This window comes from Hipposideros armiger, unplaced genomic scaffold, assembly GCF_001890085.2.
Source record: "Hipposideros armiger isolate ML-2016 unplaced genomic scaffold, ASM189008v1 scaffold_106, whole genome shotgun sequence".
NCBI classification, from domain to species: domain Eukaryota; kingdom Metazoa; phylum Chordata; class Mammalia; order Chiroptera; family Hipposideridae; genus Hipposideros; species Hipposideros armiger.
Window position 1 is genome coordinate 894,921 of NW_017731456.1, and position 17,438 is coordinate 912,358.

The 17,438-nt window shown below is 39.7% G+C and overlaps 1 protein-coding gene across 8 annotated transcripts in view; it reads left to right on the top strand.

The window, feature by feature from the left end:
* DNAJC6 (DnaJ heat shock protein family (Hsp40) member C6) overlaps positions 1 to 17,438 on the top strand; it is a 146,915-nt gene that overhangs the window by 34,858 nt on the left and 94,619 nt on the right. For 4 of the 8 annotated variants that reach the window (XM_019646717.1, XM_019646720.1, XM_019646718.1 and 1 more), the window contains exon 1: positions 13,377 to 13,674. The exons of the other annotated variants lie outside the window; for them this stretch is intronic. In XM_019646717.1, the coding sequence (XP_019502262.1) occupies positions 13,482 to 13,674 (193 nt within the window). In that variant the 5' untranslated portion in view covers positions 13,377 to 13,481. Of the gene's footprint in view, positions 1 to 13,376; positions 13,675 to 17,438 lie in introns of those variants that run through there. 8 annotated transcript variants of the gene reach the window in all.

Genomic DNA, 17,438 nt, shown 5'->3' on the forward strand with positions numbered 1-17,438 from the left:
ATATATATATATATATATATATATATATATATGTATGTATATATATATCAATTAGATTTGCTGTATAACAAACCATCCCGAAACGCAGCGGCTTCAGATAATATACATTTACTCAGCTCATAATTCTGCAGGGCAGTAGGTGGGCTCAGCTGGGCAGCTCTGATCTGGGCCACGCTCAGCTGTTGTCAGTGAGGCTCTCTCCCATGTCTGGGATGACTGGGTCAGCTCCTGCGTGTGGTCTCCCGTCCTATGGCAGACTAGCTTGGGCTTGTTCTGCAGAAAGAGAAGAGAAGCCAAGAGAGCACGCAGATGTCCACAAGGCCGAGTGGGCCGAGGCTCAGAACGGGTACTCTGTCACTTCCCCTTTGTCTTAGTCCATACCATGGACTGGGTGGCTTACACCACACATATTTACTTCTCATAGTTCTGGAGAAGTTCAAGATCAGGGTGCCAGCAGATTCATTTCCTGGTTATGGCCCTCTTGCTGGCGTGTAGAAGGCTACCTTCTTGCTATCCTCACATGACAGCAGGGAGCAAGAGAGAGCTCTGGTCTCTTCTTCTTATAAGGACACTAATCCTATCGTGGGAAGGAGAGGGGGGACACCCTCATGGCCTCATCCAAACCTGATTACTTCCCAGAGCCCCTACCTCCACATACCATCACATTGGAATTTAGGGCTCTACCATGAATTGGGGGTGGGGCATTCAGTTCATAATACCCTCTATTGTTCAAAGCAAGTTACAAGCTAGCACAAATTCAAGGATTGAGGAAGTAAACTGTCCCTCTTGGTAAGCGGTAATGTGAAGTCATATTGCAAAGTGGTGTGGGTAACAAGGAGTGGGTGTACAAGGTGGGGAGTGAATGATGGCAGCCATTTTTGCTAACAATCTTATAGAACATATAGAAATAAACATCCTTTAAATCATTCCTATTATCACTGTCAACAGATAATCATTGTTAATATGTTGGTGTATTTCCTGACTTTGTTTTATTCTGTGCATTGATAGAAGTAGACTTTTTTTTTTAAGGAATATGACTCAGATTTTAGAATCAGATTTGTGTTCTGTTAATTTCCCTTAACCTTATATTGTAGGTATTTTCCCAGACATGAAATATTCCTTGAAAGTGTGGTTTACTCTATGATGCAGAGGAAACCAACATAATTGCTATGTTCCAGGCACTGAGCTAAGCACTTTCACAGTTATCTTGACTGAAAAGCAAGTTTCTTGTTAATTTACAGGATTGACATTCTGCTACCAAATAAAAGAATTTACTTGCCGTTGCAAAGAAAAAACAATGGATTTTATGTGAAAAGATCCAGAGAAAATTATAATGGTTAAGATAGATTAGCAATGCCCATTTTTCCCTTGAAAACCTAACCTGTCACCTGTAACTGCTTAGGGCAGTTTCCTTGTGGTAAATGGTGGGAGAGTTGGGACATTGGCCATTGCTGAGGCTGTGTGCCTTCCAGTTTTCTCTGTTGCTTAAAGAAACCATTTTTGCTGAACGAGATCACATGTTGAAGTTACGTCATAGGCCATTGCCAACCATTTCAGTGATAGTTTTATTTGCAAAAGATTTTGATTTTGATTCTGTGAACGAAGTAATATCTTGTTAGAGAAGAAGATGTGCTAAAGGGAACACATCCATTTGTGACAGGAAGACATTAATTACATTCATGAATCATTAGATACAGAGAAGTGTGGATTTTGGGGGGATTGTTCCCATTTGCGCTACTCTGTCCTATTGATAGGCTCTATATCCTTAGTGATCAACTAGAAAATATAGCCCTTGTACTTGGAGACCACCTGTCCAGCCCTCTCATTTTATAGGTGAAGCCATGTCATTATTTATTTGATGGATTTGGCTGTATATCAGGGTCACGCTGTGTACATCAGTTCTTATTATACAGACAGCCTAATCAGGAGCATAAAATTTGGAGACCAAGGACTGAGCCTTTGCACCACGTACATAGCTGTTGACTATGAACAGATTTTTAAATTTCTTTGTTTTAATTTCTCATCTATAATCACAAAAGCTTCACTGTTTTTAGAGTTGTTGTGAAAGTTGACTAACACAGTTTACACCTATGCTGTCTAATACAGTAGCCATACCTCAGGTGGCTATTGAGCACTTGAAATGTGCTAGTCCAAATTTAGACGTGCTCTAAGTGTAAAATACATTCTGGAGTTTTGAAGACTTAGTATGGAAAAAAATATCAAATACCTCAATGATTACTTGGTTCTGTTGACTGCATGTTGAAATGGCAATATTTTGTACTCACTGAATTAAATAAAATATATTATTTAAATTAATTCATTTGTTTCTTATTTTTTTAATGTGGCTACTAGAAATTTAAAAAATGACATATATGACTCATGTACGTGGCTTGTATTATATTTCTGTTGGACAGTGCTGTGCTACATGGAAGTTCTCTGTAGAATATAGCATGCAGCATAAATGTTAGCTGTAGTCAGAAAAAGTGTAGGTTTAGTTGATGGATAGGAATTCTAAGTGATATCATGAAACTTATCATTTTTACTAAATTTCTAATGCAAGCTTTTATTGAGGCATCTTAATTTTTCCTTTTAATGTGAAGTAGGGAAATGGGGGGAGGGTCGTGATAATCCAGTTATCTGAACAAATAATAACCAGTGCATTGAGCGACAATGATTCAGGCATTGTGCTAAGTACTGTATTAGTTAGGATTCTGTTGGTTAAAAGTGACAGAGACTCACTTTGAAGTAACTGAGTTGAAAAAGAGGGGGAATCTTGTAACCATGGAAGGGGTAGGAGTGCATCTGGGCCTCCTGATTCCTAGGCTCTAAACTTAGTTTTCTCTTTCTCTCTTCCTCTCTCTAATTTACTTCTTCCTCATTGGCAACAGTGTTCTCTTAGATCACTTATCTCCACATGTCAGAAAGCACAGCTCCTGCAACTCCTGCCTGTCAACCTTGCTTTAGGGAAGGACTCAGACTTACTCTCTCTGGTTTTGAATTGAAGTCCTGTGAAAATGCCATGGTTGACCTAGCTTGGTTTCAGGTACCCACGTCTGGGCCATGGCAGCTCGAATTCCCACCACAGAGGAGGAGGATTTCCCAGAAAAGGGTGTGCTGCTTTTGGCTGATAAGAGAATAAATGGACACTACACCTACCCTAGTTACTTTAAAAAGTACAGCCATTCTGCAGAGGCCATCTCAATTTAGAAATGAAGAAAGGAATTGAATAAGTTACCTATTTTGCCAAAGTTCAAACATCCAGGCTGGAAGCCAAGGCGTATCTATCTCCAAAGTTCATGTTCTTAACCACTATACTGAGAGAATTCTAGAAAATTGGGTTTATGTTGATTTAAGTTTTACTGAATTAAAAATTTGCTATTTTTCTCCCTACCGGATTGCTTCCCACTGAGACTTATGGTGGGAATGAGGGTAAAGAAACTGGTCCCATGGTAACACGCAGTAAATCTTTCTTGAATGGAAAACCAAGAGTACTATGCTCTCCAGTCTTGCAGCCAAAGACTTAAAGGCCGTAGAAAAACTCTACCATAATTATAGTAATGAGCCTAAAACATAGTTACTACTTGGGCATTTTGTTTTTGTAATTTGCGATCTAACCCCTTCTTTTGAAAACGCCTCCGTCTCATTTTTTCACCAACACGTGGTTCCTTATACTCTATACCACACGGCATAGTGATTTCAGAGGCAAAGATGAAAGTGTCTTCTTCTGTTTTTCATAAACACTATCTGGCCTAAAGGAAATATTCTTTCAAAATGATGATCTATAAGTCTTTCAGAAAAAATAAACTAGAGTGTGTGAATATCCTACTCAGACCAAAAAGTCAAAAATTTCAAACTACAATGATTTCAAAAGGCAACAAGTCTGCCTGTTTTCCTTAATCCAGTAGAAGTAGTTTTATTTGCATAGGAAAATAGCAGTAAGGGACAACTTTATCGGCTGAATTCATGTTACGCAGTGTGATGGAATGCTAAGAGCGCTGATATGAACTTATTAGAAAACCAGTCCCCTATTTGTAGCTTTTATGCAGTTATAAATGCAATGGCTAACCTTTGCTGGGTGCTAAACAGTGTACAGAGTAGTTTCCCATATGTCTTTCACAGACTCTTCCCAGTGGTACTAGTCATTTATTTAATACGTATTTATTAGGTGTCTGCACTGTGTCAGACATGGAATTAGGTACCAAACATTGCCCACAATCTGATGGGGGAAGTCATTCATGTAACAGGATATTACAATGTAGTGTAAGTGCTTTGTTCAAAGATGTACCATGTTCTGTGGGATGACGTGAAATTATATCTAACTTGGTTGTGAGAACTTTGGTGGTTTCCTGGGGAAGTGCTATCTATGCATGCGTCTGCAGGGCAAGCAGGAATTGGCCAGGTAGGGGATCATAAAGAAGTGCTATGTCTGGACTTAGAGACAGGATGGAGAAAGGGGATGTGGTGAGGGCCAAGTCTCCAAAGGGCTATCGCTGTTCTCAGAATGTCAAGGGTCTATTATGTCAAATTCCTTAGACTGAGGGCAATGGGAAACCCTGGAATGGTTTTAGCAGCTGAGTCATAATTGGATCTGCATTTTAGAAAGCTCAAATGTGAATCAGATTGCTCACGTCTCTGTCTCAGTTTTCTTTTTCTTTTTTTATTAGTTTCAGGTGTTCAAAAAACATACTGATTAGACATTTATACACCTCACAAAGTGATAACCCCAACAAGTCTATTACCCTTCTGACACTGTACATAGTTATTACAATATCTTTGACTATATTCCCTATGCTGTACTTTATATCCTGTGACTATTGTTTTGTATTATAGGTTATATTCAATATTATTTTATATTAGTTTCAGGAGTACAACATAGTTGTTAGCCACTCAACCCTCCCCTCCTCTAGTAACCATCAGTTTGTTCTCTGTATCTATGAGTCTATTTCTGTTTTGCTCATTTATTTTGTTCTTTAGATTCCACATATAAGTGAGACTATACGTATGGTATTTGTCTTTCTGTGTCTGACTCATTTCACTTAGCATAATACCCTCCACCATCCATGTTGTTGTTCAATGTTCTTATCTCTAAATTGGAAGGGATAGTCTACCTTTACAGCTACTTACAACTTTAATATTCCATAAATTTCTCCTATTCTGGAAAAAAACTTAATTGTATGCTGATTTCCAGATCTCTCGGGTAGCAGGGCCTAAGGTCACAACTTCAAAAGGTGAGTTTGTGGGGATGGGGGCGCATGAGAGTGGGGACGAGAAGCTGAGTGGACTGATATGTCATTTCCACTGGGAAATAAGGAAACTGAACAGTTATGCAGGTTTTATTGACAGTCTCCTGAAAAGGAACTGGTGGATAGCTTTATGCCTCTCAGCAGACAGGTTAATGTCACCTTGCTCTGTCTCAATTTTAGCACAGATGGAATATGACAGTTATTTTACAAAAATGCTGTAAAGTGCTATATACTGAGATCTTTACTGATGAAATGGTACAAAGTCTACTTGCTCAAAAGTAGTTAGGAGTCTATACGTGTAAACCATGATTGGCCGTGACTTGGTCATTGTTGATGCCGAATGAGTAGCTGTTAGAATTGCATAATGATATTAAGTACATAAATAGCTGAGTATAATGCCTGGCATATAGGGTTCAATGAATGTTATCTATTTTGTTATTTCTTGTCATTGTCCTTCAACTGATACACTCCTGAGTGTACTGTGCATAACTCCAAAGCCAGTGATGTCTCCATATCAGCCTGCTACCTAGAGACTGCCTTCCTGGGCAGACCCAGCTCGGAGCTGCAGAACCCTGACTGTGTCATCAGTGAACTCCCTAGAAGGGCTGCCCCTTCCTTGGGGTGTAATCCTCTTTCTTAGATCTGCCCAAATAATCTCAGTGCAGTCTGGAACATTTTAAGCCATCAAAGTTGATCCAGAACTTAAAGCAGAGAAATTGCACATATCACTTCTGCCTATATTAACAATGACCATAATTTTGTCCCATGGATATACCTATATAGAAAACTTGCATGTGGCAGGTCCAAGATATGAAAGAAGACTGACAAATAATATTTTTTACACTGCATGGCCACATGCCCAGCTCAAGATCAAGGGTTCTATTAGCATAGAAGATCGCAAGGAAATATTGGGATCTCTAGCAATCATTGCTTAGCCCGTGCTCAGCTGCATTTCAGAGCTCTGGTCTCCTGAGGTATGATATTGGCACGGTAATCTTTCTCAGAAGACCTTTCACGCTTAAATTGGTAAAGACATGGAAAAACTCAGGCGCTTAATTTAGTTCTCAGGAAATACTAGTTCCTTCCCCCCTGTTAGATGTGATCAAGTGGGCAGTAGTGGTTTGGGACCTTGGAGACTTTGCCTGGAGACTCAGCATCCTAAGAATTGGCTCTACCTGCATCTGGGGTTGACCACTGCCTTCCTCATCGCCATCAGAGAGGATTTGCCACATGCTCCAGGGCTCAGAACCTTTAGGCACAAAGGGATTTACAGAGAATAAGCATCCACATTTTAAGCATCTTGAGCATAAAATCATGTAGCATGAGCTCAGGGCCAAACATGAGAATGTTCAGGATTTACGGAAACTTTCACTTCAGTGTAAATGCACTGGCACTTGACTTTGGGAAACTATTCACCATGCAACATTTTTGTCTGTGTTCCCCAAGATTGATAGCAATTGAGCACAGAGTCAGCTTAGTCTGTTGGTGATTGTCCATTTGAGAAGTTGAAGTTTCCCTGCTTGTAAGATGACAGATGAAAGGGACAGGTGCTTCCATGCGTCACTCTTGAAATGGTAATGTAGGTGTAACATTGTTATACCATGAGCTTGTCCTTGAAAATCCAGGGTAAGTAGAATGTTAGCAAATTAAACTGTTTTAAGTGAGCTTACTAAGGAAACCCATAGCACATTTTTCTGCAAGCAAAGATGGCCTCCCACACATTTTTTTTTCATTTAATTAGCAGATACTTACTGAGCACCTGTTTCTTGGCAGGTACTGTGCTAGGCCTTGCAAAACATGATGAATATTGCCTTTGCCTACCAGACTTGCTCAAAATACCTGAATTGTAAAGAGACAAATAATAGTCTCAGGCTAACCTATAGTCAAATAATAAAATTTGTTACATCAATTCTAAAACAGTTTTTTTACATACTAAAATTTATTCAATCTTGAAGCATCCTAGCATTGATAATATGTCATGTGTGTCCTACTTTAGTGGTAGTATATTTTTCTTTTTTAGTGCTGTGACTTCAAATGGATGATTTCTTAGAGTTTATGAAATAAACTCTAAGAGTAGGGCTTTACTGTTTATCATGTGTTTTCATGTACCTTATTTCATTTGTTTCTTCCTATGAGGGAGGGAAAGTAGTCTCCTCAATTTTAGAGAGAGGGAATGTGGCTATGAGTGGTAAACAGATTATAGAAAACTTGTTTGTGGCAGGTCCAGAACTCAAACATAGTTGTGTTTTTCCCTCCAAAGTGGCTTTCCACCATGCCTTGATGTCTTTTTAAGTTTCATACACACATATTGATACACATGCACATTGTGAACACAATAGATGTCAAGCTTTTTTTTAAAAGCTAGCAGCTTACTTCTAATGAAAATAAAGATTTTGTTTTTCTTCTAGTGATTTAAAACTAGGCCATAGAGTAGTAGCCAAGTATCAACTTTCAGGAGCACAACATGCAAATTCCTCTAAGCCAGGTGGGTCCAGAACAAGATTGCCTCGTGGGAACCCACATTCATTGAAAACTTGCAGGCTTCACTGAACAGAACCTGCTACGTGGTAGTAAAGCAAGGGTAGTTCCCATAAGATGCCCACATCAGTTTTCACTGGCCACACTTAGGTCTGATCCAAGGAATGACCCAAATGTCCTCCTGCTGTCATTTGGACCACCGAACTCGCCTCTTCAAACTGGTGCCGTGGCCAAAGCATGACCAAAAAGGTGGGAGTTCGTATGCTAACTGATTGTGAGCTATGTGAACTTGGACAATTACTTTACCTCTCCAAGTTTGCCTCAAAATAAAGTTAATAACTTTGCAGGTTGTTGGGAAGGTGAGAGTTAAGGTGGTTAAGAGTTAAGGTAGTTAAGATAACTGGCAAACGGTAAGTAAGCAATGGCAGTTATTTTTATTACTACTGGAGCTTCAGGGAGGCACAGGTTTCAGGGTATTGAATTATCTTTAAAAATATACTACGCCTGGAAAATTGTTCCTATTGGGAAACCCAGCACTCCCAACAGGTACCAGGAACAGACAACCTCATTCCTCAGGAATATTGTAGGAATAGTTGAGAGATTTTCTTCTATTAAATATTACCAGCTCACTCAGTTTTTTTCCCGGCATACTTCCCTGTCTCTTGTGTATTGCTCTATGTGTAACTCTTGACAGCTGCCACGATTTATGTATGCATTCTATAGAAAAACCTTGATTAACAGGGACTTAGCTACTGGCACACTTAAATGGTCATGGTTTTCCCCTCTGGGCATCATTTGGAGGAGAAACAGGAAAACGACAACTAAAGTTTTGAAAAGGATAGGCAAATCCTGTAAGTTAACACCTTCAATTTTATTTCTAAGAGAAAGAGAATGATTATCAAGGCCACTCTGCTGATTAATAAGAAAGAGTCAGGAAAGGATTCCCAGCCTATTGTGTTGCTCTTTCTTCTGGACTGTGGCCTAAAGATGTGGCTTTTGGCATCTGTCTTGGTGTTGTTACTCCTCTGGCTTTGCCACTACACTAACGGACTCAAATTCAAATGCCAGCAAGGTTGAAGATAGTGGGAATGCATAGGACAGGCTAGGTATCATGCATTGGGAAGTGAGGTGAACTGTGGCATTCATACTGGAGTCTGTGGACCTTCTGTGAAGGCATCGAAGCTAAAATTTTTTAAAAAGTGCAGAACAAACAAAACACATCTGGGGGCCATATATGGCCTGTTGGTTTCAGTTTGAGTGCCTTTGGGCCAATTATATCCACAGGCCTTGTTCAGTAAGGATACAGTCTGAATTGTGTGCCTGAGGCATGTTGCCAAAGAGTTTCAATACTACTTATCGATTTATATTAGCCAAAGCAGAAAATGGAACAAGTGAATCTTAGAAACCTGATCATAGTTTGTTTTGCAACAGAGAGAACAGAGCAGAAGCTTTCCTCTTATTTACTGTCCGGTTAGTCAGATTAGTCAAAATTCTTTGTTGTCTAGTTACTCAAGTGAATTCAGATGTCACAGTGTGTAGGGCATTCACAATTGGGATACTAGGACCTCTCAGTACTGGAGGTTATGTCATATGTAGACATGCAAACATTTAATAATGGGACCCATAGTGAGAAATACATTTGTGTCATTGCTGAGCAGACACACACACATGCACATGCACACCCACACCCACACCCACACAAACCCAAAACAGTATTTTAAGAAACAATATCTTAACTATGTGCCCAAAACTGATGTTTTCTGACCTATTTCATTTTTACTAAAATAGTGGTCATGAATTGCTAAGTTTATTTTACAGTCCACTAGTGTACCACAACATGTAATTTAAAACAAATCACTAGACTAGGTGATGCTAATAAATATTTATTTATGTATTCATTCATTCATTCAGTAGATATTTGCTCAATCTCCAATGAGCATGAGGTGCTCTTTTGGTTATCATGGCGGATACACACATGAACAGAAAAACATAGATTTTTATCTAAAAGCTTAAGGCACAACAATTACTTCACATTTTACATAATATTTTTATATTATTATATCATACAGTCATAATGAAAACAAATCTTTTAAATGGACAGTGCAGATTTTAGCCTAATTTTATAGATAGGAAATTAAATTTTTGAAAAAATGAGTTATCCATAAAAAAATAGAATAATAATAGCGATAATAGATAGCATTTGTTAAGTACTTACTATATTTAGGTACTGATTTAATTTTTACTACAATCTTATTCTGATGGTACTAGTGTTATGCTTGTTTTATAAAGGAGAAAAGTGAGGCAGAGAGATTAAGTAACTTGCCCAAGGTCATAGAGCTAAGAGTCTGAGGCACTAGGATTCAAGCTTAGAAGATAATGGTTCTAGAACCTGAGTCTTAACCAATGTTTTATAGTTCCTGGAAATCAAAAGGCACAGATCATGATCCCAGATAGGTCGTGGCATATATCCATTTTTTCCTACCCTACCGTAAAAGTGGTGTGACAGGAGATCATTTTGGGGATGGAGGAGATGGGGAGAAATAGAGACTGGCTCCTGAACATTCCTCAGTGTGGATAATCACCAAGTTAATAAACATGACTGACGTCAGCAAGAAAAAGGCAAAGGGAAAAACGCTGTCCCCCAAAGAGACCATCTAATCAATCCTTTGGTTCTGCCCCAGGTGGTGATGTGGTATTCTTGAGATAAATTAGGGAGCAATCTCGATCTTGGAAAAACAGGAGAGTTTGGCTCTACGTGTTCATCTTGGATTTTATCAGTGCCACCTCCCTTCCTAAAGTGCAAGTTCTCATTCAGAATCATATAGATTCGTATAGTCCTGGAAAAAGTAATACTTAACCTTTGTCGAGCACCTTCCATGAGAAGAACTAGGACTGACAAGCCCTGAGGATATAGAGCTGTGCTCAAACCATAGACCAATAATAGTAATAATATTAATAGAGAACATTTGTGAAGTACTTAACTCTATTTGTGTTAAATACTAATTTAAATCTTATTTCCAACTACATAATGGTGGTACTTTTATTATGCTTTATTTTATAGAGTAGAAAAGTGAGATCTTCAAGGACAAGTGAACTCTATGAATTTGATCTTTAGGATAGTAAAGAAAATTTTAGGGTTGAAATTGGTGTATATTCCAGTTTAAGCCTCAAACTAGTTTCTAGACTGTTGTAAAATAGTTTAGTTATTGTATTTTCCTGCCCTACTGTGTTCTTTATATCCTGGCTTTGTAGGGTTATTAATAGTTACTCTGATTGATTTTATTTATGTTAAATTAAGAGCAAAGATAAAAAATAAATGGTACCTATAGCCCATTCATGGTGTTTTTTTTTAAAATTTGCAAACTGGTAAGATAGCTATCCCAAAATACAAAGGCATATGTTTCTTCTAAATTTCTTCCAGCAATATGTCTGCAACTCTGAAAACAGTTGAGAAAAAATAACAGAGAGTGCTGTTTTTTTGAAAATAATAATTTTCACTTTTCAAAAATTATCTTCTCTAAATTCTCTTAATCCGGTGATTATAAACCCAGAATTTGTCAAGGCACATGATAGATACTAGGTATTTACTCTAACAGTGGGTTAGTAATGAATTAAAAGGAAATGTGTAGAAAGGATTATTTAAAATGTTATTAGAAAAGATTTATTTACTAGACTACACAGAGTATTACTTCAGTCAAGTAACTAAAACATCTCAATCTGACAGATTTGGAAAATTGAAAGTATAAAATTTTTGTTTAAAATTTTATTACAATTTTAACTGCCACCACTCAAGTTTGTTTTTTTTTTTTATCTTGTAAATGAGCATTAACTGTGATGTGCGATTAAGGTGAGACCACACACACCTTTACCAGATAATGCAGTTAGGAAAGCAACTGGTCAGGGAATTTAGTGTTTCCAAGGGGACTGGAGGGATCTAGAAGACAGCACTCTTGGCCTCTTTACTGATTTACCCTCTTGCTACAAGAATTGGTGTTTGAGTGATCCTTGAACAGGAAAGCATCTCTCAATCCAATTAATTTATTTTATGTAGACCTATGTAGAGCTAGAGCTTTTAGGAAACTCTTAGGGTCCCAAATGATTTGGACTGGAGTCTCTTAGATGCTATAGTTTGATTTTGTGTCCTTAGGTGATGAAAATCATAATAGCAAGAGAGAGCCATGAAGGGTAAGAAGGCAAAGTTGGCTTCAGCAAATTTTACACACATGCACTTTTTTTCTTGTTGTTTTGGTGATGCATCTGTCAGATGATTTTTGAAAAGCTTCTCAGTCATTCCAAATCCTAGTAGAGAAAAGAATGATTTTTAACCAAGATTTTCACCTGGCCTCTACCTAAATTGATGAGAATGAGGGGTACTTCTGCAGTGCTATTATTTCAGGTGAAAATGAACATTTAGTAATCACATTTGGAGACTTAGAGTTCTACCTAGTTTTTATAAGGGCTTGAAATCTTTACAATTGGGATCCTCTTTAAGAGTATGCAAATAGCGAATGTAAAATTATGGACACATCCTTGAAAGAGGCTTCTGCAAGTAAGGAGGCCTGCCTCTTAAGCTTCATTACCTTCGTGATAAATTCTCCTCTGATGAGTGACTGCTTCCTTTGCCCTAAAATTATGAAAGAAAAAGGGGGAGAGACTAGAGAATGGAAAGAAAATCCTCATTGTATTTGCTTCCCAACCATCCCTTCAAGACAGCTGAGTTTGGTCCTTTCTCCAGGTCCCAAGGTAAATGATGTCAGATCTGAAATTGCATCTGATTCAACCTTGCTCTCCATCCATTTCCCCAATTTATTCCTTGAACCAATAGTTACTAAACAGTCACATATACTCACTAGGTCGAATGGACCCTAATTGCCTCCTAGTGTTAGAATAGCAAGCTCTTTGGTATCTCACTTAGGGACAACCATTATGGGAAATGTGAAAAATCCTGCTGTTTCTTTCTTTCCTAGCATACATGTAGCCTGGGTAAACATAACGTTTTTTTCTGTTCAATTGAGTTACAGATCAGTCCTCTAGGATGGTAACCGTCGGGGTGGCTTTGACTTGCTGAATCTTCTAGTAAATACAGGCCAAGCTATACGAAATGGGCGTGTCTGGATCTTACCAAGAGACCCCCCCTTATCCCCAAAGTTCACCAGTCAGAGACACCCAGCCCCCCCTTCCCCTTTACCTCACACGCCAACACACCCTCCCCCCGGGTTGTAGTAGCCGCCTCCCCCTCCCACCCCGCCCCCTTTTACGCCGTCAGCCCACCTCCCCGAGAATCTCCCTTCCCTTACTCCCTGTGTTTTCTTTCCTACCCGTGGGCCAGCTGCGCTTGGAGCTGTCCTGCTGCACGGCGGGGCGACGTGGCGACACCTATAGGATTGCTTCCGGGCACTCCCCAGCCAGAGCGTGGCTGGCCGGGAGCCTGGAGCTCGGCAAGGCTGGCAGCTCGGCGGCGGCGGCAGCAGCACGGAGGGCGCCCGCACCCGCCCTCTGGCTCCCTCCCTCTTTCTTTCCCTCCCTCCCTTGCGCCTGGCGCCCAGAGCCACGCTCTGCCCAGGGCGGTGGCTTCGCCGCGCCCGTAAAGCTCCTCTACGGTGGCCGCTCCCTCTTTCCCTCCTCTTTGCGCCATGTCGGGCACTTGATGGGGTTTCTCCCCCCCTTTTTTCTTTTTTAAAATTTTCTCCTTTCCACCTTCCACCTCCCTATTCGTCTCCCAGGTTGATTTTTTTTTTTTCCTTTTCTCTTGGCTTGCCCATGAGCCTCCTCGGGAGCTACCGGAAAAAGACCAGCAACGATGGTTATGAATCTTTGCAGCTGGTGGACAGTAACGGGGACTTTAGTGCGGGGAGCGGCGGGGGTGGCGTCAAGCAGAGAGTGAATGTCGGGGCGACGGTGCGGAGTCCCGCCCGGCAGGCTCAGGACCGCGCCAGCACCATGGACAGCTCAGGTAGCGCCACGGGCGGTCGGGGAGCGTCCGGCTGAACTCTGCGCGGCCCTTCACACACGGCCCACTTCACTCGCTCCAGGCTCCCACCCCAGCCCTAGCCAGGGAGAGGCCGGGAGAGAGGCGGAGGCATCTAATACCACCAGGGTGTCGCGTCTCTAATTTCTCTATACCGGGGAGGTAGGAAACGTTAGATATGTCCGGAGGCCCGGGGACTGTAGCGAGCGCCTCTTAATCTCGTTAGGCTGCTGAATACACCACCTGGGGGCGGGGAGGGGAGGGGAAAGTGGAGGAGGGGTGGACCAGAGAGGGGAGGGGGTGGCACGAGGAGAGGCTGGGAAGTAGGGCGGGAAGAGGCAGCTCCTCTCACTACTCAGCTGGATGAGGGGGGAGAGGTGAAGGAGCAAGTGCGTTGATTGTTTTTGAAGCCTGTGGACGATATTTATTCCAATTCTCGTAACGCTGGTGTTATTTGCAATTGTGGAAAGCTCGGCCTCGTCTCTACTAGGGTTAATGCTGTTTCTTGAGCAGTTTTTACCTGGGATCTAGAGTTCCTTTACACAGTTTTTATGATTTTCACAATGAAAGTTGCTTCCTCTGTTGTTGGCTTTGATCTTGTTTATCTTTATCCTTTCACATTGAATATATTAATATTTCATAAACCTTTACATGGAAGGAAAATGGAAATACCTCTACACTTTGTATCTGGGCTTGCAACCATCTTATAAGGCATTTTACCAAGTTGGATGTCTTTCTTGAAAACGCTCTTTTAGCAATTCCACAGCAAAACAGTCATTTAATATAGCCATGTTGGACAAGGAGTATTATTATGACTGTTTGCTTACCTCTTCAAAGAACCAGTATCTGAGGATTGTTTACATAGTGATAATTTATAATTGAAGTGCTTAGTGGTTTGCTCTACATTGATAATTTTAATACTGGACACCTGAAGACTCCGGAGGAAAGATTCCTGTTGGGTTATTGGGAAGTAATGAAACTAAACTGAATTTAATTCCTGCACTAGCAAACAAATATTTGCTTCTGTAAGTTGTGTAATGGCTCTCTCTGGGCTACCATTTTCTATTTTTCTCATCCCATAAGTGGGATGACATATTACAAGCAGATGTTCAGCTATCCTGGTTTGAAAACTTAGTGAAGTTAAGTAAGGTATTGGTGAGATGTTCTCTCAGGACCATTTTAAATTACAACTAAAATGGGACTGATGGTTTCAAGGGCATTGGTATTGATGTTGTACATGGCTATTTGATTTATGTTTTTCCAAACCTGTGATATATCAAACTTCAAACCGTCTTTTGACCAGATGTGATCACCTTTAAATCTTAAATACATCTTAAATCATGTGCTCCACGTGATGCCGCTGCAATCCTTTTCTGGAACATAGTGGGCCTGTAAACAAGTAACTGAAACCAACAGTTTCCAAATGACCGTGGAGAAGCCCACTTCAGGGAAATGAAAAAAGTATGACTTTTTTTGTATTTTCACCTTTCTTAGAGATTTTTAAGAATTGGAATTTGTTTTTAAAGTATGCCATATTCTAGAATAAATTCAGCATGTATTTCCTGAGCTTGTAATGTGCTAGGCACTGTGGTCAGCACTGTGGGGAGCTGCCCTCTAGGGGGTGGTCATTTAATAGGGGTAGTAACTCAAAACACAAGGCAGTCTGTGGTAAATCTAGATTTTTGAGAATTCCTTTTTTCCCTCACTATATCACAGCTTTTCCAATAGGTTTTAGAGAACAAAAATGAATTGCATTGATAAACTGGTGTAAAGGGGAAATCATTTTTTATTAAGAATATTATCTCTAAAGCATTATTACTGGGAGTTGAGTCTTCAACTTGATCAAGCTAGAACTATATGAAGAGGTTGCAGGGTCCCACCTCCCACCTTCCCCTGCCCCCTTAGGGGAATGCTGTGGCTTTGTTACCGCAGTACTGTGTATCTTATGACTATTTTGATGCATATTTGCAATTGAGAATGCAGTTTGGGAGGATGCTGTTTGTTTGGGTTGAATGAGGGATTGGGTCCTGGGAGTGGGTTTCTTTTAGTGGGTAGTAAGTTTCATTTACTAGTGCAACTATATCTGTCCTGTCTAATTATAGTTCTTTCTTCCAAGATCCTCAAAGAGCGGCCTTGTGTGTAGTGTCAGTGTATCCGTTTCTTTAAGATATTTAATTAAACTCATGGATCATTTCTAAAGTAGCAGTAATCTGCCCATTCATTCATTCAACTAATTGTACTGTGACATCCTGGTTAGGATAGCAGGTTCGCAGGCCTTTCTTCTAACAGCAATGTTTATTATGAATGGAGAAAATGTGTCAGGGCACCTCTAGAGAATTTAAAACTTAGTCTTAACAATAACTTACACATGTACAGCTATTTATAATAGATAGAACAGTTGGACACTAATCTATTTTCATTTCCCCAGAATTCTGTTAGGTGGGGTAAGCAGCATGTGGCTGTGCCTAGGGATTCAGGATCAAACCTCTGCACTATCGTTACTAACTGTGAAACCTAGAAAATGTTTAAGCCTGGTCCCCATTACAAAAGGAGAATCATAATAGAGCTTTATTTAGTGTGAGGCTTAAAACAACATGAGACGATATTTGCAATTTTTCTTCACTTTGTTATCTGTCTGTACCCTTCCAATCAGATGAAGAACCTTCTTAGAGATGGCAGGAGAGTTGTTCAAGGTAAAATAGCTACTTAGTGACAGCCAGTTTTAGGTTTGTGACTCTAAGGTCTAAGTGTATCCCCATTGAACTGAACTCTCTTTATCTTTATAGGCATAATATCGATTGACTGTTGAAATGGAAACAATATTATCTACTTTGATTTTTCCCTCTGTTTTTAGATGAAAGAGTGACAGATGTTTAGAGAAGTATAATGATTTCTAAGTCAACAGACTTTCAAGTAGTAGATTCCAGATTGGCCTTCTAGCTGGATGTGTCTTGTAGAGAGCTCATTATCTGCCCTGATGCGCTTTCTTTTCATTTGAATTATTTGCTAGAAAAGAGTGTCATTCAAAGGTCATCCTCTCATATCCCAAATGGCACTGCAGCTATCCCAATTCATTAGCTTAGAAATCCCATATTTCTCTTGTGTGCATTTCATCTTCCATGGAAAGGAGAATCTGCAAAAGCAGAATTCTCAGTCTTGAGTCACTAAAGTTTTCCAACATTAAGCTTTACTTACCGAGTTCATAATGACAAGCCATAAAAGAGTAATTCAATTAAGAGTATAAGGATAATGAAGAATGCTAAAATACTTTTCTGTTTAGTATGAACCTGATTGGAGACAAAAATTATCTTTAACAAATACGATTCCTTTTATTTAGGCAAAATTAGCATTTCTGCCCTCTAGATACAAAATAAATCCAATCCTTTGACCACATGGCAACTGTTTGAAAATGAGACAACAGATCCTGTTTCTCTTCTTAGTTCAGTTCTTTTCTAGGCTAATCAAACCTAGGTTCTTCAGCTTTTTTTTTTTCTTCACGTAAATTGGTTTCCATATAATTATCCTAAGCTTTCAGAATAATTTGTTTCTTTAACTTTATGCATTGAGGTTTGTAAGTCAACTTTTATTATAAGAGTTTTCCATGCTCTTGGTTAAAAAGGAATTAAAGATTTCAGAAAAGAATAAAATGAAAAATATAAAAACATACCCTCCCTCCTCCCTGATCCTTCAGGCCCTTGCCTCAGAGATACTGTATTTTCCTGTGTATAATGCACACTTACGTGTTTGGC